The 20,954-nt window shown below is 40.8% G+C and overlaps 1 protein-coding gene across 1 annotated transcript in view; it reads left to right on the plus strand.

Moving 5' to 3' along the window:
• The window catches only part of LOC109077459 (peripheral plasma membrane protein CASK-like), a 54,327-nt gene extending 35,002 nt beyond the window's left edge, over positions 1-19,325 (plus strand). Inside the window, exons 12-25 of the mRNA XM_042754099.1 lie at positions 784-864; positions 3,639-3,827; positions 4,667-4,745; positions 4,841-4,926; positions 5,806-5,874; positions 5,978-6,046; positions 7,945-7,980; positions 9,611-9,807; positions 9,898-10,013; positions 13,032-13,112; positions 13,797-13,877; positions 13,952-14,154; positions 16,809-16,892; positions 18,308-19,325. Of these exons, the coding sequence (XP_042610033.1) occupies positions 784-864; positions 3,639-3,827; positions 4,667-4,745; positions 4,841-4,926; positions 5,806-5,874; positions 5,978-6,046; positions 7,945-7,980; positions 9,611-9,807; positions 9,898-10,013; positions 13,032-13,112; positions 13,797-13,877; positions 13,952-14,154; positions 16,809-16,892; positions 18,308-18,484 (1,548 nt within the window). The 3' untranslated portion in view covers positions 18,485-19,325. The remainder of the gene's footprint in view (positions 1-783; positions 865-3,638; positions 3,828-4,666; positions 4,746-4,840; positions 4,927-5,805; positions 5,875-5,977; positions 6,047-7,944; positions 7,981-9,610; positions 9,808-9,897; positions 10,014-13,031; positions 13,113-13,796; positions 13,878-13,951; positions 14,155-16,808; positions 16,893-18,307) is intronic.
• The last annotated feature ends 1,629 nt before the right edge of the window (positions 19,326-20,954 follow it).

Below are 20,954 nucleotides of genomic sequence, written 5' to 3' on the forward strand. Positions count from 1 at the left end.
CTCTCTCGTTGGTCTGATTGTTTCTACATTGTAAGTCACTTTGGATAAAAGCATCTGCTAAATGACTAAATGTAACTGTAAATCAGAATATGAGGGTTCGTCATGTAACACTCAGTTACAGTGATTTAACTTCTTAATCTCTGTTTTACATTAATATAATTAATAATACAGTGTTGGCCAGAATCATTAGAACACTAGTATCTTCAGCAGGTAAGAAATGTTTTTAAGTCAGTTATTTCTATCTTGTGCTGTAGTGTGTCAGAAGGAAATATCAGTTTACATTTACAAATATATATTCAGGTCATTAATGTTAATACTGCAGTGAGGTGTTTGTGCTGCACTCAGAGATGTGATCTGATCATCATCAGTCTGTCTGGAGTCACATGAAGAAACAGAACAAACTGAGACAGACTCAATCCAGAAGAACTGTGTCTCCGAGACGCTTCGAGAGACCTCCTGCGAAGATAGAGAAACTCTGCTCAAGTGCACCGAGGACAAAACCTGCTCTAAACACAGAGCATGCTCCACCAAATGATGATTTCATTCAGTTCATAGAAGATAATTGATAAAAATGACATTATTTTTGACAGCATCCTAATTTTACAGCTTTTTTACACAAGTGCCTCAAACTTCTAACAGTACTGGAGCTTTGCAGGAGGTTTCTTGAAGCATCTTGGAGACGTTGCTAAAGTTCTTCTGGATCTATATATATAATTTTTATGTATTTATTTATTTCTTTAACCAGTAATGGCGTTCTGTGCTGTGACCTGTGTTTCTCGGCAGGTGTTGGAGATGCTCTCCTGTTATCCTGAGAACATGGAGGCAAAAGAGCTGAAGAGAATCCTGACTCAGCCTCATTTCATGGTGAGTGGAAGCCGTCGGACGCAGCGCTCTGCTTGCGCTCAGATGAAAACCACAACAACTGTTTCAGGTTGAGTCACACAGATGCATAGAGCGCATGCAGCTTCAGCGAGACGAGACGCCTCCAGATGTGGACGCTTATCAATTTAGCAGACGCTTACGAGAGAATATTGTAAAGAATGTCCAGGTCATATTTCACCTCAAAACCAGTAAAACATTTCAGGAAAGCAGGTCTACTTCAGGACTGTTTGATAGTCACATTATTTCATGACAAAAATAAACGTTTATCCTGTGAATTTGTGTACTGTAATACAGTCATCCAAATTAAACAAGTGATTTCTATTAATCCAGGGATTCTGTGGGTTTTAAAAAATCTAAATTCACAAATTAAGATTATTAAAAGGTCTTAAATCAGAGGAGAAAGTCTTTAATTCATAAAGTCGTGGCATTAAATGTTACATGTATTGCTAAAAATTAATACAGTCCTCAGTGTTTTTGTCTTGTTTGTCAAATATATAAACATCCTTAAATAAATTTACTGGATATGTGACACATTGTCTTCTGAGAAACTGATCAAAATAAAGTGAGTTTCTGATTAAAACAAGAACAAGTGAGGAATAAAAACTTATTTTCCTTGTGAATCAAGTTGATTTTCTGAGTCCACTGACAGATATTTGTTCTTGTTTTAATCATAAACTCATTAATATATATATATATATTCAGAAAAAAAAATATTTGTGTTCTTATTCTCAGGTTTTGCTGAGCAGAGCCTTAAAGGTATTTATTTTATCAAATATAAAATAATATAATTATTTTATACAATGTGTTTTCTTATATTTTATACAATGTGTTTTCTTATATTTTATATAATGTGTTTGCAGAAACCCTGTTAAAAGCAACAATAAATTCTAGCATGATGTATCCTTATTGCATTTGTAGCTTTAATATGCATTTTGTCATTTAAATGAAATATTAAATATAATTAGTCCTTGTCCACATTACAGCAGTGATGATGTTTGGTTGAAATGTGTTTAATTGTCATGAAAATAATGTCACAGTGCAAAACTCCTAATGGTCCTAAAATCAGGCTTCGTTTTCTTTACGCTAAATACAATTTCATATCTCTTTCTTTTTATTTTGGTGTGAAATATTGACGTTTTGGTGACATTCAGCCTTTCACGTCGAGCCACTTGAACTGTAAAGCTGCAGTGAAACGAGCAGCTGCTTCAACAGCCGGCGGCGCTTTAATACAGAGACACGGGTCACAGAGGGAGAAGGGATGAGCCGTGTGTGTGTGTGTGTGTGTGTGTGTGTGTGTGTGTGTGTGTGTGTGTGTGTGTGTATGGGGAGGGAGGCGTTATAGAGCAGCCGTCAGATTGAGGGAAACACTTCAGAGAAAGTGCTGAAAGAGGGAAGATCCGCGCTCATCCGATCCGGTCATGGAGTTCCACACGGACACAGAGTACCTGCTCTGGAAAACACGGGTGAGGAATTCTGGGATAGCAGCCGCTTCCTGCAGTATTTGTCGTGTTGAGGAGATTTGAGTGTGATCTGCTTTTGTTCAGATCATCCTGATTATGTGATTCACAGCCTTAACGGACTTGCTTTAAAATAACAAATTAACAGAATGTTAACACATGTATTGATGACTTCACACATTTAAGAATGTTTCTTTACATATTCTTATTATTTTTATATTATAATTTGTTATTTTTGCTGCTGGCTCCCCTCATAGTCCAGACTGAGAATAATATCTGATATTTACAAAAAAGCATTAGTTTATTAGGTTTAAGCATAATTCAGTAGGTTTCATGAACTAACAATGAACAAGACTTTTACAGCACGCATTAATCTAGATTATTAATTAATAAATACAGGGTTTATTCATGATTGTACTTGATGCAGTAATGTGTGCAAATTTATACAACATAAAATGTGTGTAAAAATATGTTGGTTGGTTATATTTTATTTATTTATTTATTAGGTAGGTTGATTGTTTGTTTGCTTTGTGTGTTTTTATATTGTGTGTGACTTTATATAAACTTGTCTTTATTTGACAATCTTACTCTACCACTCTATTCTAATTCTATTCTTTAAAAAAAAACTAACACTAGCTTCTCTATTCTTTTTGTATTCTATCTGTTTTCTTTTTATTTATCATTTATACAGTTAACAGAAAGCAAAAAAAGGCCTCTAACACTAGCTTGCTCTATTCTTTTTCTATTGTTTTTTTTTATTTATTTATTATATAATAAAAAAAAACCTTTGCTGCGTGTGCTGCATTAAGCTAACTGAGACTCGTTAGAGCACTTGCATATCATTGCTCTCTTGATTTTGATTGCTTCAAAAAGTCACTCAAGTTGCTTTGGATTAAATCTAAGACTAAATGATTAAATGTAAATTATATGCATTATGTTTACTTTAAATTTGCATTGAAGTGTCATATGACTTGTGAATCTGAAGTGTTAGAAGTTTTTCTCTGCTGTGTGGTTTTTTCTTCCGCTCAGATGTGAGCTGATCCTGCCTCTTATTACTTTAGTGACCAAATAAACAAGTGGTCACACTGTCACACTTACACGCACACACTAACCCCGTGATAAACTGCAGGTGTGGCGTGTGTAATTAGTTTGTATGTGCACACATGATGCATGTATGTTCGTCATTGATTGTGATCTGTCCGTGCAGAGGTGCTCTGATCCACACAGATGCTGAGGACGGTGTGTTTCAGAGATGAGTGTTTGACGCTGCAGATGCTGAGTGTGTTGTTCCTGTCGCAGGCGCTGCTGCAGACTCATGATGTTGTGGCTCATGAGGTTTACAGCGACGAGGCGCTCCGAGTGACACCTCCGCCCACATCCCCTTACCTAAATGGAGACTCGCCCGAGAGCATCAACGGAGACATGGACCTGGAGAACGTCACGCGTGTGCGCCTGGTGCAGTTCCAGAAGAACACGGACGAGCCCATGGTACACACTCACTGTTTCATGAGCCACCGCTGTCAGATCATCACAGACCAGCAACATTATAAAAGATTAATAGACCTTGAAACAAAACTGTTTCCAGCTCTGGAGCTCAAAGTAAATGTTTTATGAGCTGTTTTGGCTAACACTTTATTTTAAGGTGTCTTTGTTACATGTACTTACTATTATAATAACAATAAATGATGCATAATTACATGCAAGCCAAATCCTAACCCTTGCCATATAGTAAGTACATGTAGTTAATTAATATCACTCACATGTATGATTACACTGTAACAAGGACACCTTAAAATAAAGTGGTTTTGGGGGAGCTTTGTTACCACAGTTTCCAAAAAACAAAACAAAACAAATACTAAAAAGGAAGTACTGTATATAACAATACACATTCTGAAACTTTCATTTTATTGATTTCTAGATTAATAAACACATCTGTGTGTCACAGTTATCTGTTCATGGAGTGGAAAATCATGTGGTAATGGTGTTGCATGCAAACAAAATAGGACTCTATTTTTAGTCAAGTCACCGTTATTTCCATAGCGCTTTATACAATATAGTTTCAAAACAGCTTCAGAGTAATAAACCGGAAAATAACAGAATCATTGATGCAGACAAATATGAGACGAATCCAAATTGTGCTCGTTTACAGAAGACTGGTGATATTATTCAGATCTTTATTTTAGTTCAGATCAATAACTGTAAAGTTCATCGATTCTGAAATGGTTTTAATTCCATGATAAGCCGCTGAAGACAGTCGTGTGAGTTTAAGATCGGAGACGAGACGCGGGAGGGACGTTTGTGATGCTGGTGTGATTGTGTGTCGACAGGGCATCACGCTGAAGATGAACGACCTGAACCACTGCATCGTGGCTAGAATCATGCACGGCGGGATGATCCACAGACAGGGTACGGCTCTGTGTGTGTGTGTGTGTGTGTGTGTGTGTGTGTGTGTGTGTGTGTGTGTGTGTGTCTCTGTGCTCACGTATGCTGTTGTTTCTCAGGGACGCTGCATGTTGGAGACGAGATTCGTGAAATCAACGGCATCAGTGTCGCCAATCAGACGGTGGAGCAGCTGCAGAAGATGCTGGTGTGTGAGAGACAGAAACACAGCAGAACAAAACAGAACACTAGTGCTAGAGATGAGGATCATAACTAAAGCAAAGACTGAGTCACTCAGTGGTAACCATTCGAGTAAACCAACCAGACACGTCTGATAACTCTCAGACAGGACTTCTCCTCCTCCGGTCCTCCTGTCCCAACTATAAACCTGCCAAACTACTCATCATAACGTATTTAATCAATGACAACAACAGATGCTTTAATAAGTGCAATATGATTTCACAGACAAGACTTAAGCCTAGCCCCAGAAAAATAAAATGCATGTTTCAACTGCAAGAGACTTGCACTGACATCTCTTAAAATACGGCATCTAAATAAAATAAAATAAGCCATTGTAACCAAGTAAGGTTTTTTTTTTCTTTTTTTTTTTTTCTCAAATAAAAACTACTATAATGTCGTAACTGAAGTATGGCCTAATCCTGACTTCATCTGAGCCTTGTCTGTGAAACCAGGCCTATTACAATCAATATGCTGACTTGATACTGAAAGTGACACGAACATGTTTGCTCAGCTCTCTAACTAGGGATATTACATGAACTTCCTTTTTATACATCTAGTTATAAATACCAAAACCACACACTAACCAACAGAAGACCTATGCATAGTTACATTAAAAAAAAAATGGATTTACTTTATTATACTTGAACTGTTTTAGAAACAAGCACATCCCCAAAAGGAGTTTTTGTCAGGTTTAGCTCTCTTTTAGCTATGAATTTGCCTCTTAAATCTGTCAGTATAAATGTTTAAGTGGACACACACTCACACGTCTCTGATGCTGCACTCCTGGTGACTGTGTTTGCATCAGCGGTCAGTTTTAGTCAGTAACATGTGTTTTGTTTTCTAACAGCGGGAGATGCGAGGCAGCATCACCTTCAAAATTGTGCCCAGTTACCGCAGTCAGTCTCTGTCCTGTGATGTAAGTGTTTTCACGTCAGAGCGCCACACGCTGGTCGCTCCTGGAATATCAACACTAAATGTACAGATCACATGAGCGTCTCTGTTTTACTCTGGCGTTTCAGAAAGAGTCCCCTGATCTGCCCAGACAGTCTCCTGCGAACGGCCACTCCAGCATCACCAGCTCCATCTTAGTAAGACTCAGAATAAACCACACCAAACCCTTACATTCAAAGCATTATAGGTTTAGAGGAAGATTCAAGCCCCCTTTTTTTTTTTTGCATTACTCTGGACAGTAAACAGTGAGATATTGTGAAACTGATGTCTGTCTTAAAGGGATAGTTCACCCAAAATTTAATTTTACCCCATGATTTACTCACCCTCAAGCCATCCTAGAAGTATACGAATTTCAGAGTTAAATATAAAAACATCCTGGCTCTTCCGAGTTTTGTAATGGCAGTGGATGGGTGTTAATATTCTAGTCTCAAGAACCATCTTTTGTTTACAGGAGCAAAGGAAGCACAGTTTCCTTACTTTAGCAAAGAAAACCAGTCTCTGGCTTACATCAAAATCCTCCTGACATTTTTCTTCAGAAATCCTTGTTTAGTACTTCTACTTCATGACCGGTGTTTGTTTTTCTCTCTTCTCTGCAGTTTTTATGATGATGCATGCGCTTTATGAACTACTGAAAAATAACACCCATCCACTGCCATTATAAAGCTTGGAAGAGCCAGGATGTTTTTAAATTTAACTCTGATTGGATTCGTCTGAAAGTCATATACTGGGTAAATCATGGGGTAATTTTCATTTTTGGGTGAACTATCCCTTTAAGAGTTTGAGCCCATCAGCTTTGTTTATCTGTGTTTGAAACTAATAGTTCATGTAGGAAGTAAGTGGTTTATAAAGGTACAAACCCATTACAAAAAAGTTGGGACACTGTACAAATTGTGAATAAAAACAGAATGCAATGATGTGGAAGTTTCAAATTGCAGTATTTTATTCAGAATACAGCATAGATGACATATCAAATGTTTAAACTGAGAAAAATAAGTTGATTTTAAATTTCATGGCATCAACACATCTCAAAAAAGTTGGGACAAGGCCATGTTTTCCACTGTGTGGCATCCCCTCTTCTTTTTATAACAGTCTGCAAACGTCTGGAAGACTGAGGAGACAAGTTGCTCAAGTTTAGGAATAGGAATGTTGTCCCATTCTTGTCTAATACAGGCTTTTAGATGCTCAACTGTCTTAGGTCTTCTTTTGTCGCATCTTCCTCTTTATGATGCGCCAAATGTTTTCTATGAGTGAAAGATCTGGATGCAGGCTGGCCATCATCAGTACCCGGATCCTTCTTCTACGCAGCCATGATGTTGTAACAGTATGTGGTCTGTCATTGTCATGTTGGAAAATGCAAGGTCTTCCCTGAAAGAGACGACGTCTGGATGGGAGCATATGTTGTGATTTCCATTACAGTAGCATTCCTGTATGTGATGCAGTGCCGTCTAAGGGCCCGAAGATCACGGGCATCCAGTATGGTTTTTCCGGCCTTGACCCTTACGCACAGAGATTGTTCCAGATTCTCTGAATCTTTGGATGATATTATGCTCTGTAGATGATGATAACTTCAAACTCTTTGCAATTTTTCTCTGAGAAACTCCTTTCTGATATTGCTCCACTATTTTTCGCCGCAGCATTGGGGGAATTGGTGATCCTCTGCCCATCTTGACTTCTGAGAGACACTTCCACTCTGAGAGGCTCTTTTTATACCCAATCATGCCGCCAGTTGACCTAATAAGTTGCAGATTGGTCCTCCAGCTGTTCATTATATGTACATTTATCTTTTAAGGCCTCTTATTGCTACCTGTCCCAACTTTTTTGGAATGTGTAGTTCTCATGAAATCCAAAATGAGCCAATATTTGGCATGACATTTCAAAATATCTCACTTTCAACATTTGATATGTTATCTATATTCTATTGTGAATAAAATATAAGTTTATGAGATTTGTAAATTATTCTATTCCTTTTTTACTCACAATTTGTACAGTGTCCCAACATTTTTGAAATCGGGTTTGTAATAATTTCTCTGTGCAGGATCTGCCATCAACTATCCAGCCCAAAGGAAGACAGGTGAGTCCGTGTTGCTGTCGTGTGTGTGTGTGTGTGTGTGTGTGTGTGTGTGTGTGTGTGTGTGTGCGTGCGTGCGTGCGTGCGTGCGTGCGTGCGTGTGTGTGTGTGTGTGTGTATCTCCACCTGAAGATCTCTTCACACCGACAACCACATGGGTTTTCAGTTTACATCATCGTTCTGAGAAACATACCTGAGCTAAAGCGATCGGTCTGTCACTCGCCTGAGGTCAAAGTTCATCCCGTCAATCTCTGGAGGTTTATTCCCTTTTCTGCACTGATTAAATGTGATGAACATCATAATCAGAGTCCTCCTCTTTTATTGGCAGCTGAAAGCTTCATTAAAACAGTCTGGATATTTAATTTTGCACTGGAGATTTTTTTGTAAGTGATAATGAAAAAAGCATCACTTGTTGACAGGTGAATTTCTGATTGCATATCTTCGTGTGAAAGAGAGGTCTGTGTTGAGTGTGAATAGGCCTTTAACGCCCATCCCCTCACCCTACTGCTGTACAATGCGATTCCTGCATCCTTTCATTTCCTGTCCACGTATGTGTGTGTGTGTGTGTGTGTGTGTGTGTGAGATGCTTTCAAACCCTTAGATCTCCAGATCTGCAGTCAAGGATAAAATGTCTCGGAAGGTGAGTTTCTCGGATCCAGTAGAGCCAGATTCATTTCCCATCAGGCTTTGCTTCTCTAGTTGGTGCTTATAGACCCCCAGCATCCCATAGTGGTGGTACATGACACTAACCCACCTGCCAATCACGTCTGTGTCCATCCTAGTAGTGTGATTGGCCCCGCCCCTCACAGATGATTGGCTTCTTAGACACCCCCGTGCTGTCCGTCAATGGGGTTTGCTCACATCTGATTGGTTGACTGTGTGTGTGTGTGTGTGTGTGTGTGTGTGTGTGTATTATATGCAGTTACATTATAATTAGGGCTGTCAATTCAACCTGTTCATTTAGTTCAATTAATTTTTTTTTTAAATATTAAACAATGCAGATAGAAAATTGATCTTTTTAACTGGATATGTGTCCCTGCAGCACAGAAGCAGTCATCAGTAGCACAGGTATATTTGTAGCAATAGACAACAATACATTGTATGGGTCACAATTATACATTTCTCTTTTATGCCAAAAATCATTAGGATATTAAGTAAAGATCATGTTCCTTGAAGATATTTAGTAAATTTCCTACTGTAAATATATCAAAACTTAATTTTTGATTAGTAATATACATTGCTAAGAACTTCATTTGAACAACTTTAAAGATGATTTTCTCAATATTTAGATTTTTTTGCTCCCTCAGATTCCAGATTTTCAAATAGTTGTATCTCAGACAAATATTGTCCTCCTAACAAACCATACATCAATGGAGAGATGATTTATTCAGCTTTCAGATGATCTATAAGTCTTAATTGCTAAAAATTGACCCTTATGACTGGTTTTGTGCTCCAGGGTCACAAATGGTGTTTTATTGATAAGAGTAATTATAAGAATAATGATTATTGTGTTATTTGTATTCCCATCACTGTGTCGATGGACAGCCCTAATCATAAGCTTTACTAGTTGAAGTGATGAATGGACAGTTGACACGCTGTTGTTTTTCTAACGCTCACTCGTGTGTTTCTGCAGATTTACGTTCGAGCGCAGTTCGAGTACGATCCGGCTAAAGATGACCTGATTCCCTGTAAAGAGGCCGGCATTCGTTTCCGGGTGGGTGACATCATCCAGATCATCAGTAAGGACGATCATAACTGGTGGCAGGGCAAACTGGAGAACACCAAGAACGGCACGGCGGGCCTCATTCCCTCGCCGGAGCTGCAGGAGTGGTGAGAAACACAGACCACAGCTGCACTCATGTGAGCGCCACGCCCTGCCTCATGCACCTGTGTGTGTGTGTGTGTGTGTGTGTTCATCAGGCGTGTGGCGTGTATAGCGATGGAGAAGACCAAGCAGGAGCAGCAGGCCAGCTGTACATGGTTCGGCAAGAAGAAGAAACAATACAAAGACAAATACTTAGCCAAACACAACGCAGGTAATGAGCAGCGGACCGTCCTTCATCATGACATCAACTGAATAATCACACACACACACACACACACACACACATTGGGTTTCCATGTTTTATGGGGACATTCCATAGACGTAATGGTTTTTATACCAGTGTTTCCCACGGTAAATAAATAGTAAGTAAAAAACAGTAGATATATTTTAAACCATATTTTCATGAATGTTGACTGGATGTCTGTCGCTGCTGAAGTGTGTGTGTGTGTGTGTGTGTGTGTGTGAGTGAATCTGCTGACCTCTGACACCAGATCAGATCTGAGAGACGCTGCTGACACACACTGAACATGGCTCCACTGCCCACTGCACTCAGTTCTGTGACGCGTGTCATAATATGTCATGACCACAGGATGTTATTTAGAGTCCACAAGATCATTTTGTCAGTTACTACATGACCGTGCGATGTGAAAGTGCTGCGTGGTGTATGTCACAGGAGCAAGGTGTAATATAATCTAAACACAAAATCACTTTCACGGAGTGACCTGGAACGACCTCATCCATCTTCAACAAATAACTAAAAACACAGCTCTTCCGTCTTAATCTGACCCTCTAACGTTACCTCTAGCACTCCTTATTCTTTTTCTATTTTATCTACTTGTTTTTTTTTTATTTATTATATAAAAGACTCTTGTGTGCTGTGTTAGGCTGACACTTATCACAGCACTCTATTATTGCTCTCTTGCTGACTCTGTTTTATTCTATTGTACTCATTCGTAAGTTGTCTGGGATAAAAGCATCTGCTAAATGACTTATTGTCAATATAATATAATGTATAATATAATGTAATGTTATTAATAATCCCTAGTTCTTTCTGTTTACTGGTTAAAATGGTGTTGATGAGGAAGTGTTGTCGTTCCTGCATCAGGATCAACGCCGTGATCTCAGGGACTCAAAATAATGATCACATTCCCATGAGTCCAAGCGTCCTGACCACAACGAAACTGTCCTGCTGATTGTGTTGTTGTGTAACAGCAGAGTGGTGTGTGTGTGAGTGTGTGTGTGTGTAAAGTGTGTTTAACTGACCCCTGTCCATTTTACACGCTGTCTCCCTTTAATGGCCTCCTGCATGTAAGTAACTAATCGTGTCGATCTCCTCTTGCTAAAGTAACAAGCGGTTGTTGTGTTTGTGCTTGTTATTTGTTACCCATGTCACCCGGGCGACTAGTAAAGGCATGAGTTCAGTGTTTTTGTGATGTTGAAATCAGTCGATGTGATTGACAGTGTTGTGTTGCTTCAGTCACTTCCTGTGAGGGCTGTAGAACTTCCTCCAACGAGCAGGAGATCACTAATGCTGGGACACACTACAGCACTTTAACGTCACACAGCTTTGAAATGACAGCACACTTGATAACCGTGTTCTAATACCTGGATTCAGTATTACTTACTAACGATGAGATAAGGCATGTGCTAATCAGGAGCTTTGACTTGAATTCATCTGTGACTAGCACAAGCCTGAACTCATCATCAGTTCATGTTGAATGAACAGGTTGTTTGCAGATGATGTCATTGCTGTGGCACTAAATGCAGCTGGAGGGCAGGAAGTGATTATTCTGTATAGAAATCACTAGCAGAAACTCAAAATGCTTGTTTTGTGTTGTTTATGGATGCTCCAATCAAACTGAGAAACCACGAGGATCTTTTATTGTGTGCGGAAATTTGCTTGTGTGTGCAAATGGTTAATATAAGATATAATAATATATTAAGATATTAATATATAAATAGATACAGGGCTGCCAACTCTTGTGCATTCAGCAAGAGACGGTCAGAATTCACTCAATGCTAAACGCCACGAAATGATGTAAACAAGATATTTGCAGTTCAGAGAGCCTCATTGTTTATAACGGAGCACTGTGAGATTGTGATTAAACTGAAGTGAGTGACAGCTTTTTAGTGTTTGTATGGAAGCGCTGTGTGCTCGCTTTCAAAGGCTATAATCGATTCAGCATTTCCGGCTGCACACCTGTACATGCAGCAGAGACTCAGGAGGGACACGTATCCAGCGTCCCGCATAATAAATGACGGATTCACTGTTGAAATAGCTTGTTTGCAGTCAGGGTTAGTAGCTCAGCACCGCCGTCAAGGCAGGCAAGTATTTCAGTTTAGTTGAAAAATCGCTCCTCTTCATAACATAAGGATCACGTCCAACATAATGTTATGATTTTCTGTTCAGGGGCGAAGCACCAAATGTTGGGCCCCTCACAACACAACACCTCATCAATCATATTAATAATAATAATAATAATAATCAGTATATCATTATGCCCCCCCCACCCCTCGCTAAGGACCCCGGTTACTTAGTTCCACTATTACCTCCTGTTTCTGTTTATACATTTCTCTTGTAATAGTGTCTAAACCAGTACAGTACTGACTTTCCATTTCACTGTCATTCCATCATCAGAAGCTCCTGACTGCACACAAGTATACTACCACACACAACAAACTCACACACGACACGGGACAAATCTAAACCTATCATCTAAATCAGCTCAAAATATCAAACATGTTGGATGGAATCAGATTCTGTGTCCAACAAACTCTACGCAAGTTGTTTGTGAAATCGATCACCTCAAATCTGAAAACTGGTCTGATCTTCAACAGATGACTGTAAAATTGGGCAAAAGCGAGACAGAAGTGCTGTAGTGTATTCCAGCAGTGAAGGTTCTGTCATCATTCCCTCGCCCTCGTGTGGCTCTGAACACTGTTTGATCGTTCGGGGAGGAACGCATGGAAATGTAAAGTGAATATATGATTATCTGCTGTGAAAGAGCAGCATTAACATTCTGCCAAACGTCTCATCTCATGTTCCTCTGAGGAATCAAAGTCACGAGGTCGAGCCGATGAGGACAGAATCTCACAGCTCATTTAATTCAGAGTTCCTCTCACCAGCTCTCATCACACCTGAATGACATCATTTCCTGTTTCCTGCTGATTCACGCTGACGCCTGTCAGGCGTCACACGTCTCACTGATCACGTCTCTCGTTCCTCCAGTCTTCGACCAACTAGATCTGGTGACGTATGAAGAGGTGGTGAAGCTGCCGGCGTTCAAGAGGAAAACGCTGGTGCTGCTGGGTAATTTATTTCTGTCACTTTATACAGTACAGATCGATTCAAAGCGGATTCATAGAAATAAACAGAAAAATAACAGATTAATGTTGTAGAATGCATCAGATATGACAGATTGTTCAGTCATTGTTCAGTTCAGTAATCAACTCGAGTCACTTTTATTTATATAGCGCTTTTTACAGCAGCTTTGAGGGATAGTTCACCCAAAAATGAGAATTCTGTCATTAATTATTCACCCTCATGTCGTTCTAAACCTGTAAGAGCTTTGTTCATCTTCAGAACACAAATGAAGATGTTTCTGATGAACTCCGAGAGCTCTCTGACCCTCCATAGACACGATCCTAACACAATCAAGACAAAAACATAGCAAGGACATCGTTAAGTCTTGTAAGTTTCTGAGTCTTGAATGTGTTAGGATCGTGTCTATGGAGGGTCAGAGAGCTCTCGGAGTTCATCAGAAACATCTTAATGTGTGTTCTGAAGATGAATGAAGCTCTTACAGGTTTAGAACGACATGAGGGTGAATAATTAATGATGGAATTTTCCTTTTTGCCTGAACTATCCACATAGGACAATAGTGTGTAATAATGCAGAAGGACAATAGTAAACACTCAAATCAGTTCATCATCCAGCTCAGTTCAGTTTAGAGAGTATTGATGATAACAGCGGCGCTGATTCCTCTGTCTGCAGGAGCTCACGGCGTCGGCCGGAGACACATCAAGAACACTCTCATCACAAAACATCCCGACAGATTCGCGTACCCCATCCCACGTAAGAGACGCGCCTCACGCCTGATGCAGCTCGCCATGAGCCACCCATCACTGACCGCTCGCTCTCTCCGACAGACACCACCAGACCTCCGAAGAAGGATGAAGAGAACGGCAAGAACTACTTCTTCGTGTCACATGACCAGATGATGCAGGACATCTCCAACAATGATTACCTGGAGTACGGCAGCCACGAGGACGCCATGTACGGCACGCGCCTCGAGACCATCCGCCAGATCCACGAGCAGGACATGGTGGCCATCCTGGACGTGGAGCCGCAGGTACAGACGCATCTCTCATTCCTCACCCTGCAGCACAGAAGCAGTCATCAGTAGCACAGGGATATTTGTAGCAATAGACAACATGTTGGAATTGTGGCCGCAGGTATAGAGTAATTTTTTATTAATTAAATGTTTGATTAGTAATATGCATTGCTAAGAACTTCATTTGGACAACTTTAAAGATGATTTTCTCAATATTTAGATTCTTTTTCACCCTTAGATTCCAGATTTTAAAATAGTTGTATCTCAGACAAATATTGTCCTTCTAACAAACCACACATCAATGGAGAGATTATTTATTCAGCTTACTGAAATGACCCTTATGATAGTTTTGTGCTCCAGGGTTACATTCTCTCTCTCACTGAGTTCAGTTCAATTCATCTCAAGTGAGCTTTATTGGCATGACTTGCACAGTATTGACAAAACATTGACTGAACAAAGAACAAATAATTATATTATAATACATCAACAAAACAAGAATAGATCTATAAATCATTAAGTAGATAACTACATGAATACATTTCTTTAATAAACAAGAAATAAGAAAATAGTTAAGATATTGTCTTGAAGAAGAACATGAAGGAAAGAAAACTCTTTCTCTCTCTCTCTCTCTCTCTCTCTCTCTCTCTCTCTCTCTCTCTCTCTCTCTCTGTGTGTCTCTCTCTCTCTCTGTGTGTCTCTCTCTCTCTCTCCCTCTCTTTCTCTCTCTCTCTCTCTCTGTCTCTCTGTCTCTCAATTCAATTCAATTCAATTCAATTGAGCTTTATTGGCATGACTTGTACAGTGTTGCCAAAGCATTGGCCATTACATAGGCAGTGAACAAATAATCAATAAAATCAATCAGTAAACAAATGCATGAATATATTTATAAATCAATAAATAAAAAATAACAACAAATTAAAATCAAATAAAAAATAAAAAACACACTTGTGTGTATTTGTCTCAACATTCAGACTTTAGTTTTGTCCACTGGCTGACTCTCGTAGTTTGTGGCAGGCTGTTACATACCTTTGCTGCTGTTGTGATTGAGATAGAGTTTTTCTCCCAAAATATGATTTAATTTCTCTGAATTTGGTAATACCATAAAATGTGGTTCTAGTTGTTGGAATCTGGTGAAATAGTGTGATCTAATGCTGTGATAGTGATCACAGTGAATGAGGAAGTGTTCTTCTGTCTCCAGCTCTCTCTGAGAGCACAGTGAACACAGTCTCTGCTCTCTCGGCTGCCATCTCTGCCTGTGCCGTCCTCTCTCTACAGCCAGACGGTGATCGCTCAGTCTATATCTGCTTAGGGTCTTTCTCAATTTATGCTCTTTCACACAGCTCAGGTATTCTGCTGGTTTATAATCTCTCTTCAGCTTTAAATAGAGTTCCATCTTCTTTTGTGATTTAGTAGCATCTTTCCAATAGGTGATGTAATTTTGTTTTTGTAATTTTATAATTTGGTTTGGCCAGATGGTGCTGTGTTGGTCTGGCTGTAGTTTGAGCATCAGCTGTGAGAGTGCGCTCCGGTGCCGGTTCTGCTCCTGACACCGCAGGGCTTCAGCCTGGTATGAGCTCGGCTCGCTGTGCTTCAGGTGCTGGTAGAACTTCACAGCTCTTTTCTGGATACTGATCAATAAGGGGTATTGTCCTAATTCAGCTCTGCACGAGTTGTTTGGTGTTGCTCTGTTTACTTTTAGGATGTTTTTACAAATTTGTGTATGCAGAGTTTCGATTTCCTCTTTTTCCCATTTAGAGAAATCTTGGGTTTTTAGAGGTCACCATATCTCGCTGCCATACAGCGCAATTGGTTCAATTATTGCTTTTAGGATTTTTAGCCAGGTTTGAATTGGAATTTCATGTCGAATAGTATTTTTAATCATGTAGAATACTCTCAGTGCTTTTGCCTTCAGTTCATTCACAGCCAGATTGAAGTTCCCTGTTGAACTCAGTTTTAATCCCAGATATGTGTATTCCTGGGTGGTTGGAGGACTTGGTTTCCTGCTCGAAAGATGTATTTATTTTCCCTACATCTGGATCTATTTTGAAAAATCATTATTTTAGTTTTTGCGAGGTTAATTTTGAGAGCCCACGTTTGACTGAATGTCTCTCTACGACGTCGAGGAGCTGCTGTAGTCCCTCTTTTGTTTTTGACAGAATGACTAAATCATCTGCGAAGAGGAGACATTTAACTTCTGATTCCGTCAGGGTTGGGCCGGGGGCAGTGGAATTATTTAAGGCTTTTGTCTCTCTCTCTGTGTGTCTCTCTCTCTCTCTCTGTGTGTCTCTCTCTCTCTCTGTGTGTCTCTCTCTCTCTCTCTGTGTGTCTCTCTCTCTCTCTGTGTGTCTCTCTCTGTGTCTCTCTCTCTCTCTCTCTCTCTCTTGTGTGTGTGCTCTCTCTCATCTCTCTCTCTCTGTCGTCCTCCTCTCTGTGTGTCTCTCTCTCTCTCTCTCTCTCTCTTCTCTCTGTGTGTCTCTGTCCTCTCTCTCTCTCTCCCGCTCTCTGTGTGCTCCCCCTCTCCTCTCTCTCTCTCTCGTCCTCTCTCTCTCTCTCTCTCTCTCTTCGTCTCTCTCTCTCTCTCTCTCTCTCTCTCTCTCTCTCTCTCTCTCTCTCTCTCTCTCTCTCTCTCTCTGTCTCTCTCTCTCTGACTCTTTCTCGGTGTGTGTTCTCAGGCGCTGAAGGTTTTGCGGACGGCTGAGTTTGCACCGTATGTCATCTTCATCGCAGCACCGACTATCACTCCGGCGATGAACGAGGTGAGCGCCGCCGCTGGCTCGTCTCAGCACACCCCGGCGTCACGTTTCATTGCATGCTGCATGCGTGTTTCTGTGTGTTGATTGTTTTCTTCTTGCGTCTCTGCGCTGCTCGCAGCTCCCTAGATGGTGCAGAAAACTGCCTGTAAGTAAAGACGTGAGCCAGCGCAGTCGCTCGAGGACAGCCGCTCCGCCGTCAGTCACACGCTAAGAACACGTGTTTGATTCAGGCGCTGGAATAGACAGGAAATGCAGGTCTTGAGCACCGCATTTTTAGAAGACGCTGGAAAAGATGTGAGCGCAATGATCAGCTAGAGCACGCTTGTGTAGGAAAATGTGTTATGTGTGAACGGCCCCTAATACATATTAATCTTGTCAGTTTTTGAGCTTCACATCAAGAACAATTACTATATTAGCATCCACACTAGCGGATGATATCGTACTGTTCACTTTTTCCATATTTTGATACGTTACAGCCTTAATCCTCGTGTAATTTATTTCTTTTCTTTTTAATACATCTGCAAAGATTTCAAACAAACATCTTTCACGTTGTCATTATGGGGTAATGTTTGTAGAATTTTGAGGAAAATAATGAATTTAATCCATTTTGGAATAAGGCTGTAACATAAAATGTGGAAAAAGTGAAGCGCTGTGAACACTTCTCGGAGTGCTGCATTTTAATTTGTGATAGTTGCATCAAAATGCATGCACACAAATCAGTGTTTCGTGTTCGGATACAATTCAGCATCTAAATCATTTTTAGTCTTTTGCACTTAAAGCAGACGCTTTTATCCAAAGCGATTTATAATTGGGGAATAGTGATTCTTCATAAAGAGGCAAACAGTCACAGGAAGTGCTCGTAATACCAAGTTTTAGGCATTGTTCAAATACGTACAAGCTCGAAGAGAAGGAATAAATAAAGAGAAAGACAATTTTATTTTATTTTTAGGATGAAGTCAAGTAGTGTCGAAAGAGATGCTTTTATCTCAAGTCATTTCTGTCTATGCATTTTAGGATTATTATAGTAAACTAACACTTTAACTAAAATTAAAACCATTAAAAAACATTTTTGTCACTTGAAATAAATTTTAGTAAGATTTGAACCATTAAGATAGTTTTTTGTGAATTGTTTTTCATTTTAATTTAGTTTCATTGTTGTACTACAATAATAATAATGACAAAAACACACAACAGAATGACTACAATTTTAACCAAAATTAAAATGAAAGCAGAAAATCTAAAAATAAACGGATTCAGAATATATAGTGCAGAGCCTGCACTGTTTGTGATGAATGTGCCTGAACACACACGGAGCTGCTGTGCTGGAGCGACTCGTTTGTGGTAGCTGGTGTGTTTTCTCGTCAGCCGCGTGACGGAGGCGTGATCTCTCGCTGATGTTGTGTGTCTGTTCTCATCAGGACGAGTCTCTCCAGCGGCTGCAGAAGGAGTCGGAGGCGCTGCAGCACTCATACGCGCATTACTTCGACCAGACGATCATCAATAACGAGATCGACGACACCATCCGCCTGCTGGAGGAGGCCATCGACCTGGTGTCCAGCACTGCGCAGTGGGTGCCGGTGTCCTGGGTCTACTAGCCACACACACACACACACACACACACTGACGGACTCTACATCCAGTGTGTAGCGTTGTATATATCTATACATATATAAATATCTATAAATATGAATATATAAGTCATAGATATGGTCCTGTACTATTAACAAAGGGGTTGATGACATTTTATACGGTTTTCTTTTTAAACGTACGAGACGGCGTCTCAGAGCAATGATGAGCACAGTCAGCGGTGGGGGAGGAGCCAACACCCCATTAGCCCCCACCCCGTGGGCGTGGCTACGTGACTCCGCCCACTGGCCTGCAGTATATAAGCACAGCTGACCCTCTCTCTCTCTCACACACGAGCACTGATTGCACGGACGGACGTTGCATCCACCCCTGTTTACAGATGTAGGTTTGCACAAAGGGCAGCAGAGCCCAGCGCTCTTCCTCGGGCTGCTCCTCCTCTTCTAGATGTGTGTGTCGAGATCACCTCCGAGCGGACGCTTCCCTCATGCCTCGTGTAGTGACGTGTTTGTAAATTGTCCTGGGTTTGATTTCTCGTGCGGAACGAGGAGGAAAGTATCCATTCCTAGATCGATCATTTCAGAACATGTGCTGTCTTAAGAGTATTATTGTTTTACTCCGAGAAAACCGAGAGGATGTAATTGTGTGTAAATGTTTCAATGGTGTGTACATTTGCGGTTGAAATGAAGTAGTGTGTGCATAAACCACTGAACAGACTGTGAACTCTTCATTTCATATGGCCCTGTGTAAATCCTCTGCAAATGATGAAACTGCTCTTCTGTTTGTTTGTTCGTTTTTTTTTAATCTATTTCCTTTCATGTGTTGAAAAAGTAAATTGCTTTTGAAATCAGATCCTGCATGTTGTTTTACTCTGCTTTAAAAGTACATTTTTCAAAAGTTTTTCTTTAGAAAACTTCTACTTCACAACATTCCAAGCATAATATTGTACTTTTTACTGCACTGTTTCATATTAAATATCATTTAATAATTAAATCAGAAATGTAATACCTTTTTACTCGATTAAAACTAATTCAAAGATTTACTCGAGTACCAGAAAGTACTACATTTTGAAGTACATACAGTATTAAAGGTAACCAAAAAACAAGTAGTGCAGTATAAAGTACGAGATTATGCTCTGGAATATAGTGAAGTAAAAGTTTTCCAAAGATAAACACTGATAAAGTACAGATACTTTTTAAACTTGAGTAAAGTAAATACTTCACTGAATAGTTTCTTCTGAGTGTTTACTAACAGAGACAGAGACCCGCGGGTGTTACTGGGGACACATTCAGCTACGTCATTTGATTGTGTGTCAAGCTAAAAAAAAGAAATAATTCAATAGAAATCCAAAGCTGAGGCTCACATAAACACGTGCTCTAATAATCGATATATTGGCGGTGACGTCATTGTTTTCCGAGTCTTGCTCGCTGCCGCCTCCTGCTGGAACAACAATAACACACACACACACACACACACACAGATCTCAGTCTTACACACACATTCACTGTCTGATCAGACCTCTGCTAAATATCCATACAGAACCCGTGTGTGTGTGTGAGAGCGAGAGAGAGAGTGGTGTGTGTGTGTGTGTGTGTGTGAGAGAGAGAGAGAGAGAGAGAGAGAGAGTGTGTGTGTGTGTGTGTGTGTGTGTGTGATGGCTCAGTAGTGCTGTCTAGGAAGGCAGCACACTAGGTTTTGAGACGCAGACATTTGCACATCAAACAGGCCGCTCCAAGCGGGACAGCGAGTCATTATAGAAGAAAACACTGATTATTAAACCATCCCTCCGGTAACCGGTCAGTCGCTGCTGGGGGGGGTTAGTATGGACCGAGGCCGGACGGGTGTCGTTGGGGGGCGCCAGTGACGCAGGAAAAACACCCGAGACAAGCAGACGGGACCGAGAGAGAGCTCCGCGGACAGACGCCCGGTGTCCGGTGAGTGATGCTGGCGAAGACACGCGGTTCTCTTCGCGTGACACCGACTGAAACCCGCGCGAATGTCCGCAGACGCGCCTCTGACGTGTTTATCCGCCCCTCAGAAGCCGGTGTACACACACTCCGCCGGTGAAACACGGTCTGCGCTCGGCTCCCGCTCGCGGTAAAGCTGCCTGACGGTGCTCGGGTTTAACGGGTGTGACAGGATTCATGGTGTTGGTTTGGTTTAGGTGCTGGGTCGGTTAGCTAGCACGTTAGCACCGAGGCTAACAGGCCTCAATCACACACACACACACAGATTCAAACTCTAATCGGTGTGAAACGCTCTTTCCCGCGGGTGTTTGAGCGCGTCCGCGGGTGTGTGTGTGGTCGGTGTCTGTGCGGGAATATGAGCGCGATGCTAACCTCAGAAACCGGCCTCTGGGCCATAAAAGCGATTCTTTACATTAAACTGCTAATAATGCAGGTCGTTTAGCGCCACTGTCACTGAGAGGAGAGCGTGTGTGTGTGCGCGCGCGCGCGCGCAGGGATGCGAGGAAACAGCTGA

This window comes from Cyprinus carpio, unplaced genomic scaffold (assembly GCF_018340385.1).
Source record: "Cyprinus carpio isolate SPL01 unplaced genomic scaffold, ASM1834038v1 S000006459, whole genome shotgun sequence".
NCBI classification, from domain to species: domain Eukaryota; kingdom Metazoa; phylum Chordata; class Actinopteri; order Cypriniformes; family Cyprinidae; genus Cyprinus; species Cyprinus carpio.